The 22,107-nt window shown below is 43.0% G+C and overlaps 7 protein-coding genes across 7 annotated transcripts; 5 read left to right on the forward strand and 2 right to left on the reverse strand.

Moving 5' to 3' along the window:
• Window positions 1-192: 192 nt before the first annotated feature.
• Window positions 193-1,861, forward strand: EAF01_000852 (uncharacterized protein; the record flags this gene model as incomplete). Its single annotated transcript, XM_038909102.1, has 2 exons — window positions 193-280; window positions 339-1,861. 2 exons carry the CDS (start codon window positions 193-195, stop codon window positions 1,859-1,861), a joined length of 1,611 nt encoding a protein of 536 aa, XP_038776008.1.
• Window positions 1,862-3,599: 1,738 nt separating this feature from the next.
• EAF01_000853 (uncharacterized protein) lies at window positions 3,600-4,706 on the reverse strand (the record flags this gene model as incomplete). Its single annotated transcript, XM_038909103.1, has 2 exons — window positions 3,600-4,523; window positions 4,587-4,706. The coding sequence occupies 2 exons, from the start codon at window positions 4,704-4,706 to the stop codon at window positions 3,600-3,602; spliced, it is 1,044 nt and encodes a 347-aa protein (XP_038776009.1).
• Window positions 4,707-5,123: 417 nt separating this feature from the next.
• On the forward strand, window positions 5,124-7,917 carry EAF01_000854 (uncharacterized protein). Its single transcript, XM_038909104.1, has 4 exons — window positions 5,124-5,600; window positions 5,653-6,225; window positions 6,275-6,407; window positions 6,457-7,917. The coding sequence occupies exons 1-4, from the start codon at window positions 5,503-5,505 to the stop codon at window positions 7,654-7,656; spliced, it is 2,004 nt and encodes a 667-aa protein (XP_038776010.1). The 5' UTR covers window positions 5,124-5,502; the 3' UTR covers window positions 7,657-7,917.
• Window positions 7,918-9,335: 1,418 nt separating this feature from the next.
• Window positions 9,336-11,261, forward strand: EAF01_000855 (uncharacterized protein). The gene is made up of 7 exons (XM_038909105.1): window positions 9,336-9,579; window positions 9,641-9,866; window positions 9,929-10,047; window positions 10,115-10,199; window positions 10,279-10,374; window positions 10,456-10,780; window positions 10,905-11,261. The coding sequence occupies exons 1-7, from the start codon at window positions 9,519-9,521 to the stop codon at window positions 10,992-10,994; spliced, it is 1,002 nt and encodes a 333-aa protein (XP_038776011.1). The 5' UTR covers window positions 9,336-9,518; the 3' UTR covers window positions 10,995-11,261.
• A 165-nt stretch (window positions 11,262-11,426) lies between these two features.
• EAF01_000856 (uncharacterized protein) lies at window positions 11,427-13,584 on the reverse strand (the record flags this gene model as incomplete). Its single annotated transcript, XM_038909106.1, has 6 exons — window positions 11,427-11,737; window positions 11,787-11,959; window positions 12,017-12,361; window positions 12,426-12,918; window positions 12,969-13,191; window positions 13,309-13,584. The coding sequence occupies 6 exons, from the start codon at window positions 13,582-13,584 to the stop codon at window positions 11,427-11,429; spliced, it is 1,821 nt and encodes a 606-aa protein (XP_038776012.1).
• Window positions 13,585-16,530: 2,946 nt separating this feature from the next.
• EAF01_000857 (uncharacterized protein) lies at window positions 16,531-17,595 on the forward strand (the record flags this gene model as incomplete). Its single annotated transcript, XM_038909107.1, has 3 exons — window positions 16,531-16,712; window positions 16,769-16,788; window positions 16,850-17,595. The coding sequence occupies 3 exons, from the start codon at window positions 16,531-16,533 to the stop codon at window positions 17,593-17,595; spliced, it is 948 nt and encodes a 315-aa protein (XP_038776013.1).
• A 1,869-nt stretch (window positions 17,596-19,464) lies between these two features.
• On the forward strand, window positions 19,465-20,981 carry EAF01_000858 (uncharacterized protein; the record flags this gene model as incomplete). Its single annotated transcript, XM_038909108.1, is given in 7 exon segments — window positions 19,465-19,699; window positions 19,729-19,817; window positions 19,836-19,886; window positions 19,909-20,034; window positions 20,087-20,179; window positions 20,230-20,755; window positions 20,860-20,981. The coding sequence occupies 7 exon segments, from the start codon at window positions 19,465-19,467 to the stop codon at window positions 20,979-20,981; spliced, it is 1,242 nt and encodes a 413-aa protein (XP_038776014.1).
• Between the last annotated feature and the right edge of the window lie 1,126 nt (window positions 20,982-22,107).

Here is a 22,107-nt window from a genome sequence, read left to right on the forward strand (position 1 = left end):
TATGACCTCTACATTCGGTCCTCCTACATAATCATTAAGGTCGATGATTGAGGCTGGTTAGAGTATCTGTGTATGTTGACCTCACCGAATATGTCGACCAACAATCTTTTAATCTACACACATCCTCGAACTCGTATCTTACGGAAAGAGGGTGATCTTTTAATGGTATGGTCATGATGAAGAAATCTAAGCATGGGGAATTGTTGCAGTAGTAGTTTTCCAGAAGAACAGCTACCTCGTGCCCCACCGGGACGTAGAGGTTATCCTGTAGGCAATACTCGTAAGCTTGTTCAGGGTCTGTTGGTGAGTTTTTGTCTTGATACTAACGTCGTTCCCAGATAATGTTTACCATACCAATCCAGTATTAGACTTACTTGAAGAAGAGTACCAAATCAAGAGAAATTTTGAAGCAGAAACAAAAGGCAGATCTAGGGGCAAGAGACGCGATCGAGATAGAGATAGAGATATTGGCCCCAGGCGAAACAGAAAATGCGAAAATCGCAGTAATAGTCGCTCTGGAACTCGTCAAAGAGCTACTCTGAGTGGTAAGAGATCGCGTGTAATTGGTCCCAAGAATTGCCATAGAAAACCCAAAGCGAGTAGGAGGAGACGGAAAGATTTCAGCGAAGATGAAGATGAAGATGAAGATGAAGATGAAGATGAAGATGAAGAAGATGACAATGATAGCGATGGTAGTGAATTCGAGATCAGGGACGATGATGTTGAATTTGATAGCGACAGTGATAGTGACAGCGATTCTGAGATCTATCGCCGGAAGATGTCAAAGTCGGTCAAAAGCCGGCGAAAGGAGCAACCTCGAAACAAACGACTTGGAAAAATAGTCAAGGTGATCGATGAGGACGAGGATGATGACTACGATGAGTCCTTGGAAGAGGAAGACGATGATGATGATGAAGAGGACTATGAGAATCACACTAAACAGAAGAGTAAGAGGAAGAAAAGCAAGAGCAAACCAAGCATCAATGAAGTTCCAAAGATTAGAGCAAAGGGCAAAATCAAGCTAAAACCGAAGGTCAAGAAGGTGAAGCAGGATGATAAAATTGCTCTATTAGAGAGGGAGGATGATGAGAATGATGTCGATAATGATGATGTGGAAGACGACGATGAACAAGAAGATGCAAACAAATATCCCCAGAGCAAAGATTACGAAGCGGGAGGCAAAGGAAAAGAACCAGAAACGCCGAATCCTTACCGGTGGACAAATTCCTCACAAATATTCGACAAGAATAAGAGCAGCATATACCAAAGAGCCAGATCGAAAGGGTCTGATCGCGAATCAATTCGTCAACTCGAAATCCAACGTCATCGTAAAAGGCGAGAACGAGAATCGTCACTCAAAACTCCTAAAAAATCTATCTCAGAAAGCCCTGGCGAAGATGATTGGACCGACACAGACGCATCTTCAATCACACCCTCTAAACGATCCGGCAGTACTTCATCTCGTCTATCCTCCTTATTTGGCCCACGAAACCGAGGTCTAACACCGGGACCAACTTCCCATTTGATGTCTCCCATCTCACCACTCACTCGACCTTCCGTCTCATCGAAATCTGGAGAAACCACCTTTGGCGCCTCGGTGATCAAGGCATCGCCACTACAAGAGATCGTATCTGCAGACTCACTGCCCGCAAATCCTGAGCCAAAAGAAGCTATCATAACACCTCCTCCAACGGTTCATCAGCGGCCAGTCTCACCTCTTACCAAAGCTGCTGAGCCGTGTCCGGAGGGAATGAAGAAAGTTATTTTCATGAGTCGTGGCAAGAGAAGCTCTATAAAATTGATACCTTCAGATGGGAAGCATAAAGCTACTGATGATGTTGAGATTATTCTTACCAAATGAGGAGTTCTTGGTAGGTGAAATACAGTGAAGTATCTTTTTGTCTGGACATGATATCAATTCTTGTCCCTTGTTTCATTCTCTTCCTTCGAGAGAAGAGCAGTTGGTTTTATCGGAGGAGCAATTCAAGGTGTAGAAAAGGAATAGTAGTACCGTTAATGGCAGGAGTTACAAATTGGCGTTTGAGTTTGATTTTCGTACATACCCTTTGCATATAGTATAACATCAATTACACATTTTTTCAAGTCTACTAGGTGTCCCTGATCTAAATCGTAGAGCCGCCAGGTTTTCACATGATTGATGAAATCAATCGCACACTAAGACATAATACAAGCTTTTATAACTCACTCCAGATTTATCGTGGGCCTTGTACTTTTGACGATCAGATTGGATTTAGTACATTGAAGAGTTGTGTAGACTACTTAGATAATCGCAGGCTGAGGTCCTCAATAATCCCAGCGGACCATCATCACTATCACACCTCTAAAAGAGGGCGTAGATTAGTGAGTCCTAGTGGGGAGATGAAAGGGGAGTATCGGTGTAAAACAAGGGTGAAATACCAAAATAGCGACTGGGGCGAACACTACTCATGGAGGCGAGAGTAAAAGTCCCGGTTCACCTCCCCCTTCTCACCAACCAACGTCTACTACTATAACTACAAAATCCAGCAAGCAAGTCATAGAAAAGTTTGTATTTATACAGGTAGTATGACCACATATCATACTGATCAATCTCCTGCTGCTTCAAGGGCTTAGATACAATCTTTCACTTACTGCTTGAGCGATGGCAAAGACAAGGGGAAGCTCTCAGGAACCATCTTTCTGCTCTATTGATCAACATGTATTCTATTACACCTAGGCGCCTTCTCGTAATTTTTAAATTGACTAGGCAATCACATGAGGAGAAGAAGCTCCTCTTTGATCCATATTGTGTTTGAATGGTCGTATTTCTCATCATCCTACTCAATACTTGTATTTCCTGTATGATGGCGAAGAAGCTTATGGGGCTTTTCATGTGTAGAGAAATGCCAAGGGACATTGTGTCGCAGAACTGTGTACAACGCAGACGGATTGAAAGAATTGGAGGATACAGAAAAAGGGAGAAGAGTGCCAGCAAGAGACGACCAAATTGATTTGTAGACTAAAGGCATAAGCAGGGTCGCCAGCAAGTCGACAGTCCAAACTACTCGAAGCTTTTGAATTCAAAATGCAATGGGAACATTCAAGTGCTTTAGAATTTGAAATCTTTCATTACTTCAAAAGATCGGATTATTTCTGAAGATTCAAAACTTATATCTCGTATACCAACACGAGCTACTAGGCACATTGGATGGAAAAGATATAATTTTGTGGGCAATAACGGTTGTAGACAAGACCTGATGCTCAAGTCATATTTGACATAGCTCAATGAGAACGCGGTGGATTGAGGAAAGCTGCAGCATAAGAGTTATGGTTCAAGATATCAGACCAGCCGGTTTGGGAGTAAAAAAACCTCTTGCTCCATATAGCGAAAGGATTTAGTATATTGCATGATGAGAGTCATGAATCTTGAGAACAACAACGGTAAATAGAAAATCATCAGCGCGAATTAAAGAATTACCCCAAGGTGCAAGACAAAGCATAAGGCTTATCTGGGGTATATTAGAATTCAGCTCTATAAATTTTGACAACCTCGTAGAAGATGTATAGCTCGCTGTCATTAGTGTAAGGAAATATACGCGATAAACGAAGGTCCTGTCCGTTTACTTGCTTCTCTTGTAAATCTTCTGCAAGAAGCTCTCAAACACGGTCTTCTTTAAGCCTTCAGATTCATCAACCTGGGAAATTAATTTTTTGATCTCACCAACTCTCTTCTCTTCATAGTCCTCATAGATCTGCTTCAGTTTCAATTCATCGAACAGCTTCTTCACTGCGGCTTCCTTCGTCTCATCTTTTTGTCCATAGTTCTCCTCAAGAATTTGACGCTGCTCGGGTGTTGCAATAGCCAATGCTTTGTTGACGAGCCAAGAGCACTTGTTGTCCATGATATCAGTTCCAATCTTTCCAATATGCTCAGGTAGACCGAAGTTGTCAAGATAATCATCTTGGATTTGGAAATATTGGCCAAGCGGAATCAAAATATCTTCGGCTTGCTTAAGATTCTTTGGAGTTGCAATCTTCTGGTGGTAAAGTGCAAGAGCTACGGGTAGGTAGAAAGAATAATAGGCAGTCTTGTATGTGACAATGAAGTCATACTTGGTCATTGAGAAGTTGTCCAAATCGACCTTGTCCTCTGGTGCGGTCAACAAATCGCACAATTGACCAAGTTCTGTCTGGTATGTAACTTCGTGGAAGAGTTCGATGAGATCAACGTAAGAAGGGTGAGAGCGGAAGTACTTCTTTAACAAAGAGTAGATCGCGGCTTCGAGGAGGAAAGCATCGTTGATAGCGATCATACCAACATTTGGTTGTCTGTACCAACAAGGCTGACCGCGACGAGTGATGCTGCCATCCATGATATCATCCGATACAAGGAAGAAAGCTTGAAGAAGTTCAGTCATCCATCCCAATGTGGCAGATTCGAAATATTGTTCTTCAGATAGGGGAGCTTCGAGGAGGAGAGACACCGAGTCGGGAACAGACATTCCACGATTGCATTTTCCACCAATCGTGTTGGCATATAGAGACTATACGCAGGAAATTTATTCAGTACATGCCATTTACAATGATTCTGGTGGAAAATCACTCACGGCCTTGAGCCAATCTTGACCCTGTTGAGGGAGGTTGTACTTTTGGGCATGGGCAAGTAAGTCCTCAACCAATTTTGGGAAGACGGATTCGAACTCCTTGAGAGTGGTGTTCTTCGCCATTTTTATTGCGTAAGAGATGATTGATCGAAGTGGGTTACGTAGGAATAGGACGAAAGGTATTGATAGCTAGAGAATGAAGAGTATGAACAGAAAGGAGAAGAGAGGAGAAGAGAGGTGATGAGAGGTGATGAGAGGTGAAGAGTGGTGAAGAGAGGTGGTGCTGTAAAGTTTAAACAATGGGGTAATATAGAGAAGGTAAGTTAAGAGTTAACAGGAAGGGATTAAATTATAAGCGGTGAAGGTGCGGGGTGGGCAGAATGTGGAAACACAAGCTTAAAATTTTAAATACTAGGTAATTAATTACCTACCTTACCCCTTCATATACTACCGGCCGCCGGTAGTATATGAATATGATATAAGGTTACTACCGGCCAGCTTTTATTTCGGCCACCAAACATCACCAAACACCCACCTAATAATAAGCTGTGTTAAGGTTAACCGCGCTTTCCATATCGCTTTCCATATCGAATAAGTTACTTGTTTTGATCCAAGACCTTTTTATTCGATTGATAGAACGTCCAATCATGACACTTTCTTGACAGTAATGCTGTGTAGTATCTAGCAGTGAATTGACTTTGCATGGTTCAAAACATTCTGGCGAGAATAATGTTGTGATTTGTTCCTGGGTCGACGAGGTATCAAAATCAACAAATCAACCCAAGGGCCCGGACCGTACCGTACCTTGAACCAAGCAGAACTAATTAAGACCCGGCTTACTAGTCTGCAGGCAAGCTTGAATTCCATAAGCTAGCCTAAAGCTCATATTCTGGAACAATTGAGGTGGAAAAATAACAACATGGCACTCACGGAGCGGGAAACAGCACAATTGCGAGGGTCACTACAGGAAGCCGTGGTGAAATGCTCGGAGAGATGTTTATATCAATCTGCAAAATGGTACAAATGCCTAATGGTGATGTTGCTTACGTTTATTGACCAATCGATTTAGGGCAGCAGAACTCCTAACATCTATACCGACAAATGATGACTTAGAGCCCGAAGATTCGCAGATGACAGAAGTTCCCGCAGAAGGACTGCCTCCAATTGTCCTTACTGGAAATCTCGATCCCGAAGAGGCACAACTCGAGGCGAGAGAGATCAACAAATATTTGTTGGCGAAATCATTTTTCGATTGCCGCGAATTCGACCGATGTGCGGCTGTATTCCTGCCAGATAGATTGCTCTCTGGGATTTTATCAACGACGGCTGGAAAAGGTAGTCAACACGGGGTGAACACAAGATCAAAGGGAAAAGAAAAGGCATCAAGTCGAGTTAGCACAGGCGCAACATCGGGTCTTCCAAAACTGAGCCAAAAGAGTTTGTTCCTAGCTCTATACGCAAAGTTCATGTCCGGTGAGAAGAAGAAAGATGAAGACAGTGAGATGGTAATGGGCCCTCACGATGGAGGAAATACAGTAAATAAACAGTTAGTCACAATAATTCGAATATTGGAGGCTTGGTTTCAAGAGAGAAAGACTGAAACTGGAGAGCTTGCGGGTAGTCAAGGATGGCTTGAATATCTGTTAGTCGAAATTTTCTTTTGGACTTGAATTTTCATTAACGAGACGTAGCTATGGAATGGTACTGGCCAAGGATAAAAATGAGGAAGAGGCGATGCGCTGGCTGGTCCGAAGTGTTGAGTTATTTCCCATGAATTGGGGATGCTGGTTGGAGATGACTTCTTTAATTTCGAGAGTTGAGGATGTAAGTAAGCCCCTTAAAATTGATGTTGAAATATTGACTTGCTGGGCAGTTGAACCGAATATCGCCACATCTTCCCCAAAACATTCTCTCGTTCATATTCCATCTTCACACCTCCCTAGAATTATACCAGTCGACGCCACAGCTGTCCAATTCTCTAGAGCAACTTCTTTCTATATTCCCAACCAGCCCTTTTCTACTCACATGCTTAGCTCTTCTATCCTATCATACTAAGGATTTTGTCACTGCTGATGCCCACTTCAGTCGCCTTCTTGCACTACATCCTCATCGACTAGACTCACTCGATCACTACTCTAATATTCTTTATGTCATGAATCTCAGACCAAAATTATCGTTTCTTGCACACCTTTGCTCAAGTGTCGATAAGTTTCGACCAGAATCATGTGTTGTGATTGGCAATTACTACTCACTACTATCAAGCCATGAGAAGGCTGTACAATATTTCAGACGTGCCTTAACACTAGACCGTTCTTGCCTCAGTGCTTGGACGCTCATGGGTCACGAATATGTGGAATTGAAAAACACCCACGCAGCTATTGAATCATATCGTCGAGCAGTTGACGTGAATAGGAGAGATTACAGAGCCTGGTATGGACTAGGACAAACATACGAAGTGCTTGAGATGCATGCATATGCACTGTGGTATTATAAACGTGCAGCAGGACTCCGTCCATGGGATGGTAAAATGTGGATGGCAGTAGGATCCTGCTTACAAAAAATGGGACGCGATTTGGAGGGTATAAAAGCATTGAAGCGTGCATTGTTAGCGGATAGCTACTACGATGCAGGTGTGGGTAGTTCATTTGGAAGTGGGGGTAGAGAAAGAGGAGGCACTATGGATCCGGAAATCTTACTCCAAATTGCTGGGATGTACGAGAGATTAGAGGATGAGAAAGAAGCACGAGGATACATGGAGTTGTGCATGGCACAGGAAGAAGGCAATGATAATGTAGATGCATCGGCTATCAACGTTCATAACGATTCAGCATCATCAGATGATGAAGGACGCCAACCATTGGCACCTACAGGTGAAGGTGGTAATGGCACAGGAGTCACTGCTGCGACCTCAAAAGCAAGGATGTGGCTAGCGAAATATTCAATGAGAACGGGTGATTACAAAAGAGCCATGCAATTGGCGACAGAATTGTGTCAAGATGGGGTAGAAGTAGAGGACGCAAAAGCTTTAGTTAGAGAGGTCAGAGTCAGACTAGAGGGATTGGACTCACCCTGAGTAACAAGTCGAAGGCATTCATAGGAGTTTTGAGATACCAATAAATATTGAGTTTATGTGAAGAAACGGGTACTATTGGCCATATTTGGTGCAAGCTGGTATATTGTTTACGTCATGGTGTTATGCAATTTAGTCACGGTGAGGGAAGTTTCGGTCTCCGAAGGGGACCGAAACTAGCCCCGGTGGGCTATCAAAACACCTATCTACCGTATACAGCCTAGATTATCTTAGATACAGAGAACAATCAGATCAACTTTCTTCTTCTTACAATACTCTGTGATTCATCACATTTTATCTAGTTTTGATCCTGGCTAGCGTCAGACTCATGATTCGCATATCTTCTTTTGCCACATCATCTGGACTTGTTGTTAATCTTTAGAAGTCATAGTTTTACTGTTATAGAATACCCGACGTAATGGATATTCCATTCACGCGTTGTTTCATGTCAGATACTGACCGTCTTCGCGAATATAATCCCGAATCTCATGAACTTGTTGAGAAGTGTCAATGTTCATGAAATGGCTAACAATTGCTACAAGTCATCAACAACATCGTCTCGACTCATACTTTTCATCTCTCGCGCACTAATTTCCTCGCCTATTTCTATCTACGTGCTCAAATGTATGATACATTACCTCTGTTCTTGGTTTTTGTGGGAGTCAATCTTTCCTCTCTTCTTCTCACGAGTGGTCTGAGCTAGTGCAATTCGTGCCCTATAAGCACTTTATCTCTTTCCTTCGTGTCATGACCACAGTAGTCTAACTCTAGGAATTGACTGCGGGAAGCTGCGGGAGCTGTTGATTCGGCAGTTCATGTATCACATTCGACTCTGCTGCGTCAGTAATGGCTTTGTCATTGATTTAGGAGACACTTTGGAAGATGATTCCGAGAACACAATGGGCTTGATGAATAGTTGAAACCCATGAAAGCTACCAACCAATAAGTCATACTCAGGAACTTATTGAGATCCGCCTGACTGTTACATATTCCGAGTCTGAAGATGGTCTCTAAGAGAGACTAACTAGAAAGGGGCGAGATTTCTCGTCGAAACCCAATTTTCCTTCTTTCTTCAAATCACGCCGCATATCTTGTTTACTCGATACTTGAAGATATGCTTCTGTAATTTGGAATGACATTCTGGGATCTGCTGATCAACTGTCGGTTTTATCCAAGCGATTTATATGAAGTTCAATCTATATAAATTGTGTAACACGGCCCGCTACTCCGCATATCATCATGGTATAAATCCGCTTTCTATATAATTGTGACAGTTCCGTATAGCCGTGCATGTACAGACATGTACTAGAAAGGAGGAATGCCTAATAAAAGCTTTTCGCTTTCGTGCTCTGACGAGTGCCATTGATGCATATTTCATTTTCATTAGGGTTTGCGAATTCATCGTTCCTTTTCTCCGTAAAGTTTAGAGCCTCTCAGCCATTGAAATCCGGGGTGCAGCTTGACATTATTCATCCGAAACGGCACTTGGCAATGGCATACCGCATATATATGCCACTTTCCCCATGCTGACTTCCCCAGATTTTGAATGTTGCCAAGACCCGGATACTTGTATATAATACCAATTTTATTCCATGGACTTGACATTAGAGGCTCGAGGAATGCCGGCTGTTGATGAATTTATCTGCTGTCATAGTCACTTGATGAGGAGATTATAAAAGCAATATCTGGCATGAGAATGATTCGATCCGCGTACATGAATGTAACAATACTAGATAAGAGTGTGATTATTTGCTGCAGATGCTGTTTTTACCAATTCCTACTTGCATAAATCTCCAAAAGTCCCCCTCTTTTAACTTGAATCTCGGATCACCCTAACCTTTCCATCACAATTTGTCTTGCCCATCATGAAATCCTTCGTTTCTTTGCTAGGACTTTCATTCCTTACGTGCCATGCCTCAGCTCATTGTAAGCATCCGCCTACTCGTCAAACTCAAGAATAAAGAGGAGCTAACATATTAGTAATTAGACATCTTCCAGTCACTTACCTACAAGAACATCCAATATCCACCCTATGGATACATTCGAATGAACAATAATTACAATAGTCCTGTCACAGATCTCGCTAGCAATGATCTACGATGCAATTCCGGAGGCGAGACAAGTAATGGAGCGCAAACTCTTACAGTCAAAGCTGGCGATTCTTTCTCTTTCACTGCAGACATACAGGTTTATCATCAGGGTCCTTTGTCTATGTAAGTTTCTTGTCTCTGTCATGGGTACATTATCGCATCGATATTGAGATTGACGTCTGTAGATATATGGCAAAAGCACCAACGACTGCAGCAGCCTTTGATGGGTCCGGCCAAGTTTGGTTCAAGATTTTAGATATTGGTCCTGCCTTTACAAATCAAGTCGCAACTTGGAATCTTTACCGTGGGTTTTGATTCACTTTATATTCCTAGGTATAACGGAAGCAAGAATGGAGAACTGATTTGAATAGAAACATATACCTATACTATTCCGCCAAATCTTCCCAACGGCGATTATCTTCTTCGTATTCAACAACTTGCTATTCATAATCCTTAGTAAGTTTAACTTCGACTGTTTGTTTTCACAAGATGTACGAGTAGCGAGGAAGAAATAGATGCTAACAACTCAATACAGTCCAGGAGGAATTCCTCAATTCTACATTGAATGCGCCCAAATAACCGTGACAAACGGAGGTACCGGAACTCCCGGTCCTCTAGTATCTATCCCAGGGTACGTTCTCCAAACACACACCTACAACTCCCTTCCTTCCATCTCTCACTCCCAAAATCTACTAACGCCCTCTTCCCGTAGAGCCTTCGCCGTCACAGACCCCGGCTACACAGCAAATATCTACTCAAATTTCTTCAACTACACTGTTCCCGGCCCCGCCGTCTGGGCTTCTCAAGGGGGGGCCTCGGTTTATGCTGGAATCTCGAATGGTAATAATGCGGCGACTACGTTGGCTAGTATGCCGGCTGGAACGGGGACGGCTACTACTGCTACCGCGTCTGTAACTGCTACGACGACTGGGACTTTAATCACAACGATCAAGACTGCAACTCTTACTACCACGACGAAGACTGCGACGAGCGCGACGGCTACGGTGACGGGGGCGCTGGTGCAGAAGTTTGGACAGGTATGTTTTCTTTCTCTTTTTGGTGTTGAGTTGTTTGAGTATTGGTGTGGGTGATGGTACTTGGTGATAGTGAACTGATGGTTTTGTGTTAAAACAAATGCTGATTGGAGTGCCAATATTAAAGTGTGGAGGTCAAGGATGGACTGGAGGAACGGTTTGTGCTGCGGGTAGTACGTGTACGGCTAGTAGTGTTTACTATAGTCAGTGTTTGTGAGTGGTGTAGGGGGATGATGAAAGGGGGTGAAAGGGGATAGTGGAATGCTATGTGGATTGGATTGGACTGATATAATATGAGATTAGTGTTCATGTGAGGTAGAGAGAAGCCGGATTTTGGGGAAGTTTGTTATTTTGTATATGAATGATGATGTTGTGGGGATGCAAAAGGTTTTACGAATTGCATTCAATTGCTGGGGAGTTATTACAATAATCTCGCACGTTGAACGTGTGGATGAGGTTTCACTATAATTCAATGGATAGAGGATGTATATTCGAATTAACATTGTGAGCTAGCCGAGATATTGTAAATGATCATGTATATACATGAATGTTTTCTCCTTCCTCTGCCCAAGTCCTCATAAATCATAGCCATAATCCATTACCGTATCCTATTTCCATTCCAATTTGCCTCAATAATACTATTATTTTCTTAAGTAGTATTACTGATTGCTAATAACTTGGTGTAGTTGGGCGTACCCAGTCCCGTTGCAGGATCCCAACCACTAACGGCCGAGAAACCAGCACCAGAAATAACACCAGTGCATCCGGTAATCTTACCGGTGGTAATATCGGTCAATGCGGATTTGGCGGTTGTGTATAACCATGGGTTGAGGAATCCAAGACCGGCTTTACCGGCGGCGACACGGTTGGAGTTGATGAGTTGGATGACGGAACTAAAGGTTGGGGTTGCGCACGAGGTACCGTCGACGAGTTCGGCGCTACCGGATGCGACGATTACGACTAGAGATGTTAGTAAATGATATCAAAGAACATGCGAGGGGGGTCTTACAGTTTGTGGCTTGAGCGGAAACATCGGGGTAGGCACGACCAGATGCGTTGAAGTATTTTGTTACTGCGCTGTGGGTGGTGTCAGTTGTGAGCCAAGAGTTGACAGCGGTAGTTTGGTAGGAAGGTTGTCCGAAAACAGAGGAGAATCCTCCACCACCATCGGCCCAAGCTGCCCTATTGAGAGTTAGTACTTTCATTCTTACAATGGTCTCATTGGGAAATATGACTTACTCAGGACTGTTACCGGTAGTGCCGCCAACAACAGTCACCCATGGGCAAGAAGCTGGGAAACTAGTAGTGAAACATTTGGTGGTTCCAGTGGTAACACAGGTAGTTCCTACACCGGAATCTCCAGATGCAACGAGGACGGATACACCACGAGCACCGAGTTGAGAGAAGAGGTTGCAAACTTCATCAGCGTAGCTCAAGGGAACAGTGTCTTCATCATCACCGTAGGAGATGGAAATGGTTTGTGGAAGTGTAGTAGCGGCGAGGAGGGAGTCAAGGAATTCTAGGTAGGGTTCGTTGGTGTTTGAACCACCACCTACGATAGGGGGAGATCCACCAGTTGAGTAGCTTTGATCCGTTAGTAAATTTTGCCAAATAAAATGGTTAAAAGTGAGCCAATGAAAAAACTCACTAGACGTTGGGAATCTCTGATGTGATAGCTCTAGCATATTGAACATCAAGATTAGCTTCAATACCTGGGTAACCACTGCCACTTGATGGACAAGTCCCTCCATTGATAAGGGTACAGGTGTAACTGTATGCTTTATTGGCGAAGTATGCATAGTTGTTCATGAAGGTGGTCAAATCTGTCTTGGATGGCCATTGCTTCAAGAACCCAGCAATACCAATCAACCCAGTTTTCAATGTAGCTGGGGCGGAGGTGAATGAGTAAAGGTTGGCAAGACATGTTGGGGTAATGGTGCTACCACTGCAACCTGTGACAGCTTCGGTACCCTCAACATTGAGCACACTTTCGTCAAATTTCTCATGTTGCTTGATGTTGGAACGCATTGCACGGAGACCAAAGAAAGTTGTTGGTTGAACAATATCGACGTGACCCTTCAAAGCATCAGGGAGACTGTATTCGAGAGTTCGGATAGCACCCTCGTACAAACCAGTGTGAACTAGAAGACGTTAGAAATTGGGATCAATTATGACGAGATCGATAAATTACCATAAGCTTTGTACTCTGCTTGGAGAAGCTCCTCAATCTGGCTGATACTTGCTTCTACAATAACAGAGTCACCACGTGCCGAAACACTTGTTTGGTTTGTCAAGCCTGCAGTTGACAACCATTGTAGCACAAGGTCACGCGACTGTGTCTTTGGTGCGATCATTTCATTGATCACCGTTTGATCGAGATGACGTCCATAAAGGGCGTGTCCAGGGGTTGCAATCTTCGCGAGGTTAGTCTAGATTCGCTTCTCTATGAAGATTCCCAACAGATTAAGAAGACTTGTTCTCATATCCAAATCCAGCATTACATATGACATGTGAGAAATGGGAAATCATACATCCATGGCCATCTTGTGAAATTCTGGCATGTTCTGTGCAATCAAATGCAATCTCAACTTCATCGTCGACACATCTTTGTCGAATACGGCATCCTCATCCAATTCCCAACCTGGTGGTGGAGCAGCAATCTTCTCGAAAACGCTGGATTTGCCAAACGTGGGTAATGCTTGGACTGCCGACGCAGCAAATGCCACGGAGAAAATATTGAGGAGAAGCATCTTGCCGAAGGTAAGAATGATTACAACGAAGAAGGCGTTGACGAAGAACTGCGGCATCGTGGCATACTTATGCCAATACTAGCCAAGGGAGAGGCGCAAGCTTGTCTCGCACAAGTTTGCGGCATCGCCTGGGTACCTGCTCCTCTGAGCCAATAGTGAATTAATTGCTTGCATTACGAACTGCCTGTTGGAGTTTCTTTATCCTTTATATCGTTACAATCACTCACACATGTGTTCTTCATTTATTTAAGCTTATCTTGTATCTCCATGATCATTGGACAATGCAAGATATGAGGCGTGGGTGATTGACGGATCGCCACGGCGGTGTGACTGTGTTAGGAAAGTCATGAGTGAATCGGACGCGTGAATTGAGCTTTGTGTCCCAAGTGGGAAAACTCTCCTTCCGCATATTTGAAGATTGCCGAAAGAAGGGGAAGGTCATAGAGCACAAATCCTACTTTACAATGAGCTACTGCAATTCTTAACGTAATGCTCTACCCTAAAGAGAAATAAAGAGGAAGCCGTGTTTAGGCGTTAGAGAATGGTCCAGGTTGATAAATACAATTGTAACTGTTTATGCAGATGAATCGAATGATTTTTGCATTTGTGGGACTAGTGGAAAGGAACTTCCTAAATAGGTCGCTGTAAAAAGGTGTCATTCAACCATGACGATAGTAATCCTTAGTTGCAGCAAATTATCATTGGCGAGAGATTAGATCGAATATCGCAGTACACTACAAAATCACGCGAGTTGGTATCTAATACCCATCTCTGCAGATTTTATCTAAAAAATTTGTAGGTAGATCAAGTAAAGTTATCAATTTCCGATCTCTGTTTAATTCCATGCTCAAGTCAATCATCTCTGAATAATTAACGAATATGTTTTTTCAAAGAACAATTTCATGTGCGATTCGAATATCGACCAGCCACTGCTATCCATTGCAAATAACAATATTAACATTACATCTATGCATCTGTTTCCCACTCAAGAACCCGGCCAGTGACTGGAGGGCGGTTCATTCAAAACATCAATAAGTGAGGTCGAATCCGATAATGTGGACTTGTATTAAGACATGTAAGACTGTCTCAACGTCTGATTAATCAACCGCCGGACCATTGTACACTGCCGCAAGGACAAGATATCAAAGCAAATAGGATCGATCAAGATCATGGTCATCTTTGAGTGTGTGAAATTTTGTAGATATAAGGTAGCAGATCTCCCAACGGTAAAACGAACAGCAACGATAACTATGCGACAAACCCTTTGGTAAATTCAGATAATAGAGATCAGTTGACACTACGTATCTTGTACGAAGCTAACATAATGCGATGAACGACGAGGTCGTTGTCCGTCATATTTGTAACCTCAGAACATTGAAGATATCATCTCTGAATCTTGAATAGTATAGGATACATTGCGAGACAACAAATACTTTGGATTGGGATAGATCGCGAAGCAAAATCGAAAGGGTGATGCTTGAATGTCGAAGGAAACACCACTTTCCTAGACGTCGAGTTACTACTCAGTCGCGGGGCGAATGTGCAACTATGCAGTTATCATTCGAGAATGGAAATCCGACATAAAATGTGCTTCATTTTGATGCTATCATCAAGGCTGTGATACGATTCAAAGCTGTGAGCCTGTGCAGAAAAAGCAGGGAACAGCAAGCAGAGATGTAGAGCTTTTGTTTTCCGATCGGTGGCCCCAAGATCTGGTGATTTAAGTTGGCCCAGGAGAGTATAATAGGAATATCTGAGTGGTACTTGCGGTGACCTAATTTCATTCCAGTACTCAATTTGATAGAGCGGTAGCACCAAGCAAGGCAACCATCATATTGAAGAAACTGACAAGAATGCAAGCGACAATCTGGCAAATAAGGCTGACGAGAGTGATGTCTGGTGGTTTTCTTTATGGATGTTCTGAGCTAGATGTAGCAGTAGTAGTAATAAGTAGGTTTGCTGAACGATGCAAAGAATTCGAGTGAACGATGTAGTTTTTGGACGATTAAATTTTCTAATGAGTGAGTAAAGAAAAGAAAATTGAGGTCATTCGGTGACTCAACTCGCAAGAAACCAAAATACTTGTAGGTTTACCTGCGAGTATATCGATCGTATTGCCCCGACTCATCACATGACATACTGGTACTTCATTTAAAAAAATGAATAGGAACACACCAGAACCGTAGATGCTTATTAACCGGCCCACTTTATTGACCCATCTGCGGCCGCGTTGACCGAATCTAAACTCAATACAGCCAAGTTTGTCACATTTGCAGCAACCAGCCCCAAATTTCCCGCTAGCGAAAGATGTATAAAGTCTCCTCTTCTCCCTTTGAATTCCCTCCGTTTTTCTTCATCTTAGTGCATGGGTTTTACGCATATCAGTGAGGATTCGTCCGAGATTGCGTTTTTGCTAGTTGAAAACTATAACCATGACCACTCCAGGTTGGCTTCGGCTGGCCTGGGAATCTTTGGAACCAAACGTCTTCTCGTAAGAGATCTATTTTATTGTTTTTCATTGCGGTTCGGCTTCTTGTAGGCTGGCGTGAAGAAGAATTGGAGAGAGTGATTTGATGACGACGACGAGGGGTAAGGGTGAAGGAGGAGCGAATGTAGGAGCAAGGCTGGAAATTGACATGTATGTAGATTGTAAATGAAACTATTTCCTTGATGGCAGATTATTCTTTGGTGTTGTGCTGACGATTTGATGCTGTTATCATGATTTGTAACGTAGCTGTCGCGAGTACTCTTTTGTCTACACCATACATATGAAGAGAGTATCATCACCTGGAGAGCGACGTAGCATTCCTGCGGCTAAGTAAGTCTATTATTATTGTAGGTACGATTTCCATTAAGCCATATGCGAATCCCCCATCGATGATGTAAATGTGCTTGTTACATTCAGCACACGCAGCAAATCAGGAAGGTCGAAGAACAAGCACAATAACAACCAACCCACTACCCCCCATCTCGATACACCACAATCACATCTACATATTCATCATGACGAAGACCGCACTCGTTACAGGCGCAACCGGTCTACTTGGCAGACAAGTTCTCAAGGTATTTGATCGAGAAAATTGGAGTACAGTTGGCACCGGTTTCTCGCGCGCAAAGCCTCCTACCATTCTCAAGGTAGATTTGGCTTCCGAGTCTGAAGTTTCAAAGGCGTTGAATGAATCCAAGTAATGTAACATCTTCACGATTTTCAATGCAGTACTGACGGTAAGAGTGTTTGAAGACCTCAAGTCGTAATTCATTGTGAGTTTCCATTAGCATTGCTACCTGGTTATCGCCGCCATTACTAACCCCGCAATTACAGGTGCAGCGAATAGATTCCCAGACAAATGCGACAGCGATCCTGAAGGAACACGCGCTCTCAATATTGCAGCTTCTGCTTCATTGGCAAAACTCTGCGCTGAACAATCTATCCTCCTCATTTACATCTCGACCGATTATGTTTTCCCCGGCACCGAAGGTGATGCTCCTTACGAGACAAGCCACACCGTAAAGCCCCCGAATCTATATGGAGAAACAAAATATGAGGGCGAGAAAGCCGTATTGGCAGAATATGAGAAAGCAGGCAAATCTGGTCTGGGAGTGGTCTTGAGAGTTCCTGTACTCTACGGAGAAGGCGAACCTGAAGAAAGTGCAGTTGGTGTACTTGTCAAATCGGTCTGGAAAGCCCAAGAAAAAGATGCCAATATCAAAATGGATCACTGGGCCCTACGCTATCCTACCAATACAGAAGATGTAGGTCGAGTTTTATCAGAGATTGCGACCAAATATCTTGAAAGTGAAGACCCATCATCTTTACCACGAGTCTTGCAATTTTCATCAGAAGACAAATTCACAAAATATGAGATCTGCCAACTCTTTGCAGAGATTTTGGGCTTGCCGTTAGATGGTATGGTGGCAAATACAGAGGGAAATGATCCAAATGCTAGTGTGCAGAGACCTTATGATTGTCATTTGTCTACAAAGGCATTGAAGGACCTGGGAATCAATGTTGCCACGATGGATTTTACTGGATTTTGGAGGAGGGAGATGAATGCTTTTAGGAAGTAGGGAAGCATCAGCCTGGGATGAAAAGGTAGTAGCTGAAAACTCTCCAATACATGACAATAGTAGTATTTTCTCACCCAGAATTACATTATTGGCCAAATTCGTATCGCAATGGAATATCCAGGAACAACTTCTCGTGTCCAAGGCTGGAAGTTCTGGTAGTTTAATGTATTTCAATAGCTATCATTGGCAAAACGGTCCAAGATCTTTCGAGTCTTTCCTATTTTCTTTCCTCTTTTTAGGGTAATGTCTCTTCAATTGAGAGCTCGATTCTAGTAGCTATGAGAAAGTCAGGCTGATTCAAAGTTTTGAGTGCTTTCGTATACTCTAATAAAGTATCTTTTCCAAGAAACGAAAACAATGGCATCGTGGGCTAGTGTTCATAATAGTACTTGCAGTTAAAAATCCGGGAATATGCTCTTCTTTCTTATTCACTTGCAGTAATAGCCATGATTTTGATGTGCCCATGGAAAGTCGCTATGGTGTATCTCGTTGACAGTCATTCGAGATAGCTTCTTGCTTGAGCACTGAACTGCAGAGATGTACTCGACGTTTTTTTGGATTGTCAAGATGTTTCCATTCGAGACGGATCATGAGGTTGACAAAAGTGAGTTATTTGAAATCAAGTAGAGAACGTGTGAATGAGGCCATCGGCCGATCGACTTGGTCCATTACAAATACCTCGACTTGCATGCATGTCGATGTTCATGTCAAAGTCCTCCTTATCTTACGGTGTGCACGTAGTAGATGCGGCGCGTGGTGTGCTACATTTGAAACATGTCATTTAGATCGGTCGACATCGGGTTCCAAATCGTTTCTTACCTAGAACGAGAACGTCGGATAGCTGCTTCTGCAGACCAACGTCAAGACCTGTTACTTGCTCATGTATGAACGACCCGGTGAAATCTGCGAAAAAAATAGCAGCGAGGAGAACAAAACCGGGATACTCAGATTTATCCGCATGCTTTGCAACGCACGGAATCGATTCGTCCTCTTACGGCAACAATTTTCCTCTGAGCTTGGTAGATTAAACCAGCATTGCTCTTCCTTGTTCTTAGATGCCATGTCGTTAAGCGTCTAAAGAAATGACAGCATATGAGAGCAGCTTTGTTTTTTTGATATCAATGGTATATTCCACGTTGCATACTTGCAAAAAGCACCTGAGACCCCATCCTTCTATCTTTTGACAAGCTGTGATGATCGACCCTTGCCCATCCTCTATTCCAAGAACGTATCTATGCTCTAGGGATCAAACAGAGACGAATTCCTCGTACTTCTCTTGTGCCCTCACTAACCATTTAGTCAGATCGGCGATTGCTCTGCCAACCCTAGGGCATGAGCTGAAATTCATCTACAGGTATTTTTGGCAAATGCTATTTGCCATGATCATTGACACGTAATTAACACTTATGATCTCAAGAAAAACCACAGCACCTCGGGTAAGCGGCTGATGCTCATCGGCTCGGGATGATTTGGTCGACGGCTTACTCTCTAAGCCCTTGCAGTTCTAAAGATAGAGCGAGATAAAATTGTGTTACTTCTTTGACTAGAAGCATCATTTGTCCAGTCTAGTACAGATGAAGCCAATCCCTTTAAAGCTATACTTGGGTGCCACGAATCACAAAAGGCAGCGGCGCTATGCTCGAATATGGCTTAGTATGACAGTTACACAATGTGTCAGGACTTGAGCTGAGGTGCCAAAAAACATAGCAAGAAACTATCAACATTAGTGTCTGTGCATTAAAGCTTGAGAATTTCTATATTCCAAGATCTCATAAATTTCTAACTTGTAGTTCTCGTGAGCTTGCTTCTATTTTGCACTGTTTCATGTATAACTCCATTTCAGTCATTCTCAGTCTGGCTTCAACCGCAATGGCTACTACGTGTATCGCAGAGCTTGCTACTCAAGTTGCTGAAAACACGAAGACAATCGACGAGTATCTTCGCCAATATGATTTGCCCTCACCATTTTTTGATGCTGAAAGACTAGTTGACTTTTGCATCCGATCAGAGGAAATTCAACGGGCTCGTATCTTGGCGATTGACGGAGTAGTAGAACTGGCAGATCTATTGAGGGGTCCTAAAGTCTCTTTACAGCCTGTGGCAAGTACAAATTGCCTAGTCATCTGACTAGAGTCGGATTAATGATAGAACTTTCGCAAGTCAATCCTACTAGTCTTCAGGCTATCCATAGATTTGAGATCGCCAAAAAGTGCCAATTTGGGGTGAAATAACCTTCAAAGAACTGGCCAAGCAATGTGATCTCTACGAGCCAGGCCTTCGTCGCATCACACGTTTTGCAATATCATTTCATAGACTCTTTTAAGAACCGCGTCGAGGTTTTGTAACTTATTCAGCAGCTTCCCGCAAGTTGGCGGAAGATCAAATTTCCATGATGCTTTAGGTTTGGTATTCGATGAATTCGTTCCATCTTATGGACGGGTCAGTCTCTGTCTCAAGATTGAGATTTTCATTTGCTAAGTTATATGGTTAGACGGTCGATGCTTTGAAACAATTCAAAGGTCAAGAGCCAAGCCAAGCTGTGGTTCTGTGGTCCTCTATTCCTTCATTCATGATCGAGGATCTAGTGAAGAGTCTATCAAATCGTCGATACTGATGTAGTCTTTTTGGAACTAGGGATTTGCGCTTGTACAAAATACCACGCAACTTTTCTTCGAGTACATGGGGGACCATCCTACAAGAGCTAAGCAATTTGCTGGGGCCATGAAAGCCTTTAATGCCATCGATTCGGGACATTCTCCTGTTTTTCTTGCTCAGGGTTATTCATGGGATTCTATCAACGGCACCGTCGTTGACGTTGGTGGCTCCAAAGGCCACATTAGTATCTTACTCTCAAAGAGTTTCCCTATGCTGCATTTCATCGTACAAGATCTTCCTAAGTTTATTGGAGGTGCAAAATCGAAGCTTGACGCTAGTATTGCGGATCGTGTGAAATTTCAAGGGCGTGTCTTTTTCACTTCGCAAACCGTGGCGGCCGATGCATATCTCTTCCGCTGGATCTTCCACAACTGGCCTGATAAGTATGTTGTCGCTATCCTGCGCACTCTTGTTCCGGTGATGAAAATTGGCGCTCGGATCATTGTGAATGAGCTTTTGAATCCGCCTCGAATTCTCTTTCGCTTTCTAGTGAACGTTCAATTCGGTACGACTCCTTCTATTATCCATGTAGCTGAGAAACAAATTTTCCAGGCTGACAATATACTAGTTCTCTCGATATCATTATGCTGAGTATGCATAATTCTAGAGAGCGAGAAGCGGAAGAGTGGCAAGATCTTTTCCTGGAAGCGGATCCACGTTTCGGGGTCTTGAAGATTTGGACAGCGATCGGAGCATCCCTTGCTATTATCGAGGCTGTTTGGCAAGAATAAATACTGGCATGCTCGCTTTTGACTCAAACTTTCATGAGCTCATTGGTTAGAGTTCTTGTGGATATAGTGTCGTTTCTCGACTAATAACGACTTAAAAACTGCTCGGAAAGGATAGTTTAGAAGTAGATATCATCAAAGTTCAATTATAATTAATCCAAGTTTCTCCATGTTCATTCCGTATCCAGGTCTTCATTCAATTCAGCCAAAGTGTCCTTTACTGGTGAGGTATAATTGAAAATGCACAGAGACTTCCAAAGGTTTAATTCATCATAACTCCTTACGATGCAATGGAGTACTTTTCTCACAGAAATTACCATTATCTACACGACATTACGGCAGAAAGATACCAGAAGTCGTATAAATGCATAGCTTCCATCGAATTCACCGATTAGTATTTGGTAACCGGCCAAGAAAACACGGTAGGAAAGTTCATTCAAAGGAGTAGCCATCGGTTCATTCGCAACATCTATATTCGCGGCGTCCTCCCTCCTCTACATCATTTGCATAGCATGAACCATATCCTCTGAAATGACGGGAATGCTACAATGAAATAGCCTCACATCAGCGATATGTTGATCTTACCAGACACACCGAAGTCCTGATACTTTGCGCGTCTATCAACGTTGAAGTTGAGATGCCATTTCGAGACGCCTCAAATTCACAATTCACTCACTATATCTTTTGTTTAACAATTACTTACTAGATGAAACATCAAGGTCATAACTGAGCATGCACCTTTCGCAGGTTGGTAGGCTGCCGAGCTCTCGAGAGGCGGTCTTCCACAGAAAAAATAAAAGAAAAAGCAAACCATGCAACTTCAAGTGGAAATTTCGATGCCCCATAATTGTTGTTGCTTGAGGATAAGTATCTACATATAGATCTGAAACCGCCTTGAGAAGGATAGATAGCATAAATTTTCGAAAGCCATGTACGAGACGAGGCATATTTCATCACCTCCACATCACAACCCTACTTTTATTGATATATAAATGAGGACATCAAGAAAACTTAGCATATCCTCTTCTTAATGGAAACATGTTGTTGTGTATGGAAGAATTCTCTCCTTTAAATAGATCATCTAGCCCGTTGTGACGTGAGCGAATATCGATTCGACCGAGGAGGAAAG

Source organism: Botrytis porri (genome assembly GCF_014898465.1).
Source record: "Botrytis porri strain MUCL 3234 chromosome Unknown BPOR_001, whole genome shotgun sequence".
Classification (NCBI taxonomy): domain Eukaryota; kingdom Fungi; phylum Ascomycota; class Leotiomycetes; order Helotiales; family Sclerotiniaceae; genus Botrytis; species Botrytis porri.